The sequence below is a fragment of the Protomyctophum parallelum genome (assembly GCF_964188405.1).
Source record: "Protomyctophum parallelum genome assembly, chromosome: 6".
In the NCBI taxonomy this organism is placed as follows: domain Eukaryota; kingdom Metazoa; phylum Chordata; class Actinopteri; order Myctophiformes; family Myctophidae; genus Protomyctophum; species Protomyctophum parallelum.
Window position 1 is genome coordinate 253,743 of NC_139701.1, and position 10,112 is coordinate 263,854.

Consider the following 10,112-nt stretch of genomic DNA (forward strand, 5'->3'; position numbering starts at 1 on the left):
TCATCATAACGGTCGTTTTGAACAGTTTGAAGGCGTCGCACGGACCTCCGCACCGCAGCAGGTATACTGTACTCTACTGTACTCTGTACGTAAACACACGGCTGTCAGTGTGGAGGACGTCGTCTCGCGTCGTTTCCGCGTCGTTGTAGAAGTGTGTTCTTGCAAGCCAGCCAGCTCAGAATGCGAGCTGAGCAAGCCAGTTCAGCAACAAGCCCAGACTAGGTTACTGCAGCCTTACTGTGCAGCCACAGCCACTCAGCCCAGACCAGCAGGAGCAAGCCAGGCTCCAACCCTTGCAGCGCAGCCTCAGACCGGGCCAGGCAGACAGAGAGCCAGGCCTCGAGAGAGGCCTGACTGCAAGGGCTGATGTGCACTGGCTTGGCAGCCTGACTTTCTACACTGGATGACTGGCGGAACTGGCTGGCTGCGTTGGCTGACTGGGCGGGTTTGCTGGCTAGCTGGCTTGCTGGGCTCCCTGAGGGAAGCTTTGGGATGGATCTCTAGGGGCATCGGCTTGTGTTGAGCCTTCCAACGGCGTCTACCTTGATCTTCGTCCTAAGACAGAAAGACAGAAAAAGAAAGACACACAAACTCAACTATGCAGCTTCCACATGAGGAATGCAGGCAGGCACGCAGGCAGGCACAAGCTGCCTGCGTGCTTGCTTCGCCCTCCAGTTGCTGCTCCAGTTATTTGTTTTCCCTCAAACCCATCCTCAATGTGTTGGGTGAGGTTGAGCTCTGTCCAGCACAGGAGCGGCCGGGACGGAAACCAGCTTGGTCTTTAGTCAGCTTGGTGTCTTTTTGACAATGACAATGACACACACAAGAGGGGCAAATACAACATAGTTACTATCTGTAATCAACAGAAGTTACTTTTCAAGATGTCAGGACAAAGACGGTTGGTTATTTTGTCTATTTAACTCATTCAGGGCGGGAACCCCTTTTGGTGTTTCTAGCATTATATTATAGGCTACTTTAACTGTTGAAAAATGGCAGATCTACAAGCTCATAGCGCAGCACCGAGTGCCACGCTACGAGCTTGTAGGTCTGCTATTTTCTTTTTTAATTGTGACATTTTGAAAAAATAAACTTTGAAAAAATAAATTGAAAACATTTCTTTTAAAGAAAATTGTGAAAAGATATTTCTTAAATGCCATTCTTTGTGGCTTTTCAAGCAGGCCAGGACCTAAGGAGGCGGTTTGGGACATGTCATTTGTAAGTTGATTAGCGGTATACTGTGGTTACTTTGCACCGTCCCAGCATATGGCATCAGGGTATAACTGGTATAACTAGCTCTCAATGATGACGTAATAAAGAGGTGGATTAAAGGACCCAATGCCTTCGATGGTGACGTATATGTCGATCAGTGTCGGGTGGATTAAAGGAAATGCTCAGTATGAATATGTATATGTAATTTGTAAGTTGTTATTTAACGGTATACTGTGGTTACTTTGCGCCACTTTTGATGCATATGCACCGTCCCAGCAAATGACGTCAGGGTATAACTAGCTCTCAAACAAGTAGTCATTACATCATTTGCTGGGACGGTGCATACGCATGGAATATAGTCCTGGGCGAAACTAGTACTTGCGCGCTCTGCTTGCGCAAGTAATAATGTATTTAATAAAAGAAAGCGCAAACAAAGCCACAAAGCCGATGTAGATCTAGATTCAGAGACAAATATCCTTTCAGCTTCAGTATAGGCCCCAATCTGTTACTAAATAAATATCCAATGCATGGGCGTACAATTGTGTTTTTCAACCCTTTTTTATATCAAATTCTATTAAGCATTAATGTTGAGCTACAGTCCAACATTTGATGAGATTTAGCCTCTCAGAAGCAAAACTTAGAATATGTTTGTCATCATTGGATGAGATTTTGTCCACAATTCCATGATGTGCTACCATAGTGTACGTGATAACAGGCTAACCTTGATCAAAAATCACAATTCTTCTACATTCTCTAATTGTGTAACAATAATTTAACTCTCCATTTGGCTTCATTTTACACTCTCAAGAGTTAAAGATCTATAAAGGTTTACCAACTGCTGCTTTTATCAATAACTGAATTGGTCCATTTGGTTTCATTTTACGCTCTCAAAGAGTTAAAATACAAGGATCCATTTGGTTTACAAACGCTTTATTAGGGATGTTAATAGTTCATTGATTAATCGCCGTTAAGAGATTCTTCAATTAAACTGTTAACAATGAATGCTGCGGTTGTATCATTGGGCGGTTTTCTGTGAATGTAATGCTGTGCACAGTCTGCACACACGTGGCCGAGGCGCACACACATGTTACAGTCTGCACACGCGTGGCCGAGGCGCACACACATGTCACAGTCTGCACACGCGTGGCCGAGGCGCACACACATGTGGGCGGTTAAAAGAAAAAGTCTTGTGTCTGCATTTGATTTGACAGACAAGACAGTGTACTTTACATTTCATTTTATTCCTCATACAAAGATGCCATTGCCTGGCCCTGTATCTCAAATGGTAAAAAAAAAAGAAAATAAATTAAAAGGTATATTCAGTGATTGCACTTAATTCAAATATCACTTCTTTTTTTGTTGTTGTGATAATCCTCCCTACTATAGAGTGTGCTGACCATAAGGAGTTCGGACTCTCTGTCCCCCAGTTAACCCCTGGGGGTAAAAGAAATACCTTAGGTTTAGTTTTTGGCCAGGTGGCCCAGCCTTCCTCCAAACAGGATAGAGAGGGGCCTTCCCCCCGTAGTGCCGTGCACATCTTGTTACCGGGGCAGACCGGGGGGGGGGGGGGGGGGGGGGTTTCCAAAACACTGAATGCTCCTTTAAGGAATAATATGCCGTTTGTATTATTTCTGTCTATCAGCAGATTGTAGATTTTTATGTTAGACACTGAGGAAAATAAAGATTCTCAGACAAAAACAAAATGATCAACTAACTGGTTAACCGATCGATAAGGTTACCCATCATTTAGCTGAGGACCACCTGGAACCACCTCCAAGGACCACTGGTGGTCCCTGGACCACTAGTTGAAAACCACTGCTTTAACCCATTTTGACCTGAGATCAGATTCTAAAAATGTCTTCTACATCCTGACAGTATTCTGAGAAAGCTATGTTTCCATGTCAGTCGATTTTTCAAAAATAGCAGACCTACAAGCTCGTAGCGCGCCACTCGGTGGCGCGCTATGAGCTTGTAGATCTGCTATTTTTCATAAAGCATATCATAATGCTAACACCAAAAATGGGTTAAATCGATCCACTGTACTTAACGGCAAGGTGGTCTGAGAGTCCGTAAATCTGAAAGTTGACAGTGGTTCACAATTTACACCAAGTTGGGTAATGATTCAGTCTGTGAAGTCAGTCACTGAGGCGTTCACTGAGGCGTTCTGTGAAGTCAGTCACTGAGGCCTTCATCTCCTGGTCCAGTTGAATTAAGGCCCACATCTAGAACTTCTTTCCTTTGTGCAGCTTGTTCCAGCGCCACATGTTCTCCTTCCTCAGAACCTTCCAGTATTCCCGTGTGTCTGGCTCCAGCTCGGCAAGTTTCTTAGGAGGTCCCAAGTGTATTTGGAAAAGCCTGGGGAGGAAGACAATAGGAAAAAAAAACGTACAGTAAAACTAATCAACGGGAGGTGTATTTTATTTAGCCCATTTAGGCCTGACGTCGAAATGAAAACAAAAATGTCTTCTAAATCCTGACAGTTTTCTGAAATACCCATGTTTCTATGTCAGCTGTGGTGCTCAATAACCCCCAGAATTATGTGTATTTGGCCGCCAACCCCACTTTGAAAATATGTTGTTCCAGGGACCCCCAGAAACAAAGATTTTTGTTAAAAACGCTCGCTCTGAAAGAATATACATCAAAGATTTGTGCCAATGTTCACGATTTTTCAAAAATACCAGACTTATCCTTAGTTCAAGTTCAAGTTTATTTGAAAAACAGCATTGCATCACAATATGAATTACGATGTTTCTTACATTTTGAGACACAAGAGCCGCACTACAAGCTTTGTAGCGCGGCACTTGGTGCCGTGCTATGAGCTTGTAGATCTGCTATTTTTCAATATAAAATAATGCTTAAAACACCAAAAGGGGTTCCCGCCCAGAATGGGTTAGGGATACAGGTCAAGTGGGCACCTTGGACATCTGGGCACCTCAATGTAAAACTGTAAATATTGAAAGTAAAGTATACATGATGTTAGACCTAGAATGCTGTGATCATTTCATTATACTTCGTACATTTTCATGTATCTCAGGCATAGATGGCTTGCACCGGGAGCTGGTCGATTTGAAAATGTGCGGCCTAAATGTGATGAATGCTCCGTTTGTACTCACCCATTAAATTATTCCAAAGACGTGGAGTGAAAAATGGTCCTCTAGTTTTATATCCATGTGAAAGTTCTGGCACAAAACGCGTATTTAGTGAATTATCTCCACTTTTTCAAGAGATGCACAACGACATCTTTCTCTCCGGGCGAGGGACGTATTTGTAAAATCAGTTCATAGGATCATTCCGCCCCCCCCCCCCTCCCCTCGCCCGGAGAGAAAGATGTCTGTGTGCATCTCTTGAAAAAGTGGAGATAATTCACTAAATACGTGTTTTGTGCAGAACTTTCACATGGATATAAAACTCCACGTCTTTGGAATAATTTAATGGTGTGAGCATTTATCACATTTAGGCCGCCCATGTAGAACCCGAACTGAAATTAACCTGTGTGTTCTATGGCTCTGTATGTGAAATACTGTACATACTGTATGTAACAACAAGAGCCGTTCTAGGGCTAACATGATGTGAACATGCATGATACGACGAAGCAAAACTTTTAAAGAAATATTAAAAATACTTAAACGGCAACACGCCGGATTTGCGTCGTTTCGCACACGTTTCCGTGGTCTCCTAAAGCCGTTTTAATCAGACCAGTGTGTGTCCGGGACGGAAACCTCGTTGTGAATCTGATCTCAGGTCAGAATGGGTTATGCATCTCTGAAACATCTCACCAACAACCGACGACCGTGCAGGTCTCCGTGAACAGACAGTAGGTAAAGCTGCGTCCGATGGAGACTAGTGGAAAAACCATCGAGGGACCCTAAGGGTACCGCCGTCCAACACTCAGAAAAGGTAACCGAGGGTCCCGAAAGGGGCTATAGTGGACTCCTAATATGCCATAATAGGCTCCTAGTAAATCAGTGTCATACATATTCTTGACATTCATTAATTGGGTCTTATCTCTTATGATCATAATATAAACATTATATTGTTATGTAAAAAAATGAAATCAAAAATGTTGCCACACGGACAGGAGCAAGTCTTTGCCACGGAGACAGAGACATTTGTCCATGTATGGACACATTGATGAACCTTGATTGCACCTCTATAGATAGATAGCATAGAAAGAGCATACGGTTATTTATATATAAAGCTCTAATTGGGAACTTACCTTCTTATTTAAATTCTCTTTTAAAATGGAAAACCATTTCTTATCATACACGCTCCCAAGAATATCTGATGCTTGAGACCATACATACCTCCACTACATCTGGAAAGTCTGCCTTCAAGTGCGCTGCTGCCCCCCCACACACTGTAACACCTTACAGACTTCACTAAAGTACAGCTCTCTGCTGCCCCCCCCCCCCCCCCCCCCCACACACTGTAACACCTTACAGACTTCACTAAAATACAGCTCTCTGCTGCCCCCCCCCCACACACTAACACCTTACAGACTTCACTAAAATACAGCTCTCTGCTGCCCCCCCCCCACACACTAACACCTTACAGACTTCACTAAAATACAGCTCTCTGCTGTCCCCCCCACACACTAACACCTTACAGACTTCACTAAAGTACAGCTCTCTGCTGCCCCCCCCCACACACTGTAACACCTTACAGACTTCACTAAAGTACAGCTCTCTGCTGTCCCCCCCACACACTAACACCTTACAGACTTCACTAAAGTACAGCTCTCTGCTGTCCCCCCCACACACTGTAACACCTTACAGACTTCACTAAAGTACAGCTCTCTGCTGCCCCCCCCACACACTAACACCTTACAGACTTCACTAAAGTACAGCTCTCTGCTGCCCCCCCCACACACTGTAACACCTTACAGACTTCACTAAAGTACAGCTCTCTGCTGTCCCCCCCACACACTAACACCTTACAGACTTCACTAAAGTACAGCTCTCTGCTGCCCCCCCCACACACTAACACCTTACAGACTTCACTAAAGTACAGCTCTCTGCTGTCCCCCCCACACACTGTAACACCTTACAGACTTCACTAAAGTACAGCTCTCTGCTGCCCCCCCCACACACTAACACCTTACAGACTTCACTAAAGTACAGCTCTCTGCTGCCCCCCCCACACACTAACACCTTACAGACTTCACTAAAGTACAGCTCTCTGCTGCCCCCCCCACACACTAACACCTTACAGACTTCACTAAAGTACAGCTCTCTGCTGTCCCCCCCACACACTAACACCTTACAGACTTCACTAAAGTACAGCTCTCTGCTGCCCCCCCCACACACTAACACCTTACAGACTTCACTAAAGTACAGCTCTCTGCTGCCCCCCCCACACACTAACACCTTACAGACTTCACTAAAGTACAGCTCTCTGCTGTCCCCCCCACACACTAACACCTTACAGACTTCACTAAAGTACAGCTCTCTGCTGTCCCCCCCACACACTAACACCTTACAGACTTCACTAAAGTACAGCTCTCTGCTGTCCCCCCCACACACTGTAACACCTTACAGACTTCACTAAAGTACAGCTCTCTGCTGTCCCCCCCACACACTGTAACACCTTACAGACTTCACTAAAGTACAGCTCTCTGCTGTCCCCCCCACACACTGTAACACCTTACAGACTTCACTAAAGTACAGCTCTCTGCTGTCCCCCCCACACACTAACACCTTACAGACTTCACTAAAGTACAGCTCTCTGCTGTCCCCCCCACACACTAACACCTTACAGACTTCACTAAAGTACAGCTCTCTGCTGTCCCCCCCACACACTAACACCTTACAGACTTCACTAAAGTACAGCTCTCTGCTGCCCCCCCCCCCCCCCCACACACTGTAACACCTTACAGACTTCACTAAAGTACAGCTCTCTGCTGCCCCCCCCCCACACACTGTAACACCTTACAGACTTCACTAAAGTACAGCTCTCTGCTGCCCCCCCCCCCCCCCCACACACTGTAACACCTTACAGACTTCACTAAAGTACAGCTCTCTTCCTTCTCTATATCGCTTTCATCTTGACATATCAACGCTGGTAAATATCAACTGTACCTGTTTTAATTGAGCACTATGCAATGTTCCCTTATTATTATTATTACCAGTAATATTTTACTCTATTTATCTACAGTACGTTTTGTTTTCTTGTTGTTTTATGTTACGTTACATTGTTGATGTGTTGTAATCTCGGCACCACTGAAAAAGAGGGTCCCAGCCCTCAGTGTGTTCTCCGAGAACTAAATAAAGGTTGAAATGAAATGAAATGAAAATATAGAGAACATATTCTTACCACTCTGGGTATTCCTCCGGGGGCTTCAGCTGAGGGTCTTCTCCGCTCTTAAATATGTTTACTCCACAAGCATAAGATGTGAGCCTCACAGGGTCTTTACACACCTCTGGAGTCTGGTCCCGTCTCTTCTTCTTTCACCATGGCTTTCTTTTTGATCACTGCAGAGAAAAAAAACCCGATATCAGCCAGTGTATAATGTATATGGAAAATAAATGGTGGGTTATGCATTGCGCACCCCCCCCCCCCCCTCCCCCAATCATAGATGCATTTATAATCGATTGCGACATTTGCATCATCACGCGATCAAATATACATCCATGAATCATGATATATAATTATATAGTCTTGTTGTCAAGGGTGTCAATAATGATATTGGCCACCAATCCAAATTCCAAAAGAGATTCGGACATTAATGAATGATCATGGTGGCTAAAATGCACACAATACATTGACTGATTGATTTAAATATTTATTAACAGTTTGCAGAATTTACAGTACATTTCAAGCACAAACTCAATACAAAGACTGTTTGTTGTCTAGCCCAAACATTTAGATTCTCGTAGAGAATCTAAATGTTTGGGCTACATGTTGTCTATTCTTGTTTGTGGCAATAGTTTGAGTAAGCCATTTCGAGCATGTTTTTCACCACAGTTTCAAACAACGAGAGCCAAGAGAACATCCATAAAACAATGTCCTTACCAACTTTCTTCGCGTATCCACATGCCTGAATTCTGCATACTCTGCTCATACAAAACCCCGTTGCTGTGTTGGTTGTTTGCAACGCTGTCCGAAACAAACGGTTATACGCCGACATTGTTACTGTAACGCCTAACAGAATACACAGATAGCATGCGTTTGTTTGCCTTTGACATTCATGGTCTTTACACTTCCTGGTCCTTCATTCCTCTTCGTCGTTATTGTTGAATGCCACTTGTGTCTGATACTGTGTTTGCTGCCCCCCTCTGGGTGGGTGGGCCCACTGCAACCTGACTACAACCACAACCAACCCAGTGGGTTCTGGGTTGGGGGGACCTACTGTGTATATAACTCTATAACTTAGGTCTGAGAAAGGCTCTGCACATGTATTATTATAGAACTGTAAGAACTTAACCCGAGATGTCTAAATCCTCAGACACGATATCTGAGTTGTAAGGCCAAATATCCTGTCTCGCACCATCGTACGTACGGAAGGTGATGGAGTCTCTCACGAGGAGCATAGTAAAATACTGCTTGCCACTCCTCTGTGGTAATAACTAGTCTACTCTTTATATAAGGTTTGACTGTATACTTGTCACGATGACAATGCCAGTCCATATATGGAGTTTCTTACTGACCTGATGCACTAGAATGACTAGATGTCTGTCATCTCGTCTCCATATGGAACTGTCGTGAGAGGGAGTGAGAGCCTTCGTTGCAGTGGCATAGATATATGCTCATTTCCTGTTTGGTTAATTTTCCAATACCTTGACTGATCTGTGGCCCATTTTCCAACAAAATAACTTAGGTTCTCGAACTGGTTCCGTTCTAGACATGACTATTGGTGGAGCCATTTTTTGGTTCCAGTTACGAACCAACTTTAATTAAGGGTCCTGATCTTCTGAACTAATTCGTTTTCGGTGGAAACTCTCTGAACAGGTTCAAAATTAGGCGGGAACAAAACAATAATTGAAGCGGTTCAACGGCGGGGGGAACGGGGCCTGTATGATAGCAGATCTACAAGCATCCGTATTGACATGTACTGGTATATCCTTTTCTTTGGTTGAATGTTTAATATTTAAAAAAGACAAACCTTTCCACTTTTCTATATACTCTTCCGTTGCTGGGCAACATATATTATAGAGGATGAAATGCATCATGCTTTATTAAATATGAACTATAAGCCTTAGTTCACATTATTTAATACATTATTGAATGCATTTCATCTTAGTTACTAAGGTAATATTAAAATAAAACATCGTCAAAAATGAGACAGTGACACTTTATTAGCAAGACAGTCTAGCACAGTGCTAACTTCAATGTATACATCGTGACATACAGGTTACAATGTATACACCGTGACATACAGGTTACAATGTATACACCGTGACATACAGGTTACAATGTATACACCGTGACATACAGGTTACAATGTATACACCGTGACATACAGGTTACAATGTATACACCGTGACATACTGTACAGGTTACATTACTGTAGCCATGATGTGTGTCCACTGTTATCTGTGAGGGAACAGTTTCCTGTAGCGTCCGGAGGCGGCCACACCGATGAGCACCGTGACCACGGCCCAGCCTTCTTCATCTTCAAGGATATGCACCTCCTGCACTGTAGCCTCCTTATACAGCCAACTGTACACGCACGCAGACACACACACACACACACACACACACACACACACACACACACAGTTTAACAACACATTATGTCCATAAAAGAGAGCATATATATGAGGACACAAATATTAATTAAAGGTGCAGTTACAGGTGACGTTCACAAAAATCATGGCATGTGACGCATATCGCTCGGTAGTACTCCATGGGTATAAGTACTCAGTACTCTAGTAACACCCTCAATTTTAGCCGAGAACATTTCC

The 10,112-nt window shown here is 43.8% G+C and overlaps 1 protein-coding gene across 1 annotated transcript; it reads right to left on the reverse strand.

The window, feature by feature from the left end:
* Positions 1-3,379: 3,379 nt before the first annotated feature.
* Positions 3,380-7,662, reverse strand: LOC310860837 (large ribosomal subunit protein mL54-like; the record flags this gene model as incomplete). The annotated part of the gene is given in 3 exon segments (XM_083768027.1): positions 3,380-3,564; positions 7,522-7,625; positions 7,627-7,662. Coding segments are annotated over 3 exon segments (273 nt in total). The 3' UTR covers positions 3,380-3,431.
* Between the last annotated feature and the right edge of the window lie 2,450 nt (positions 7,663-10,112).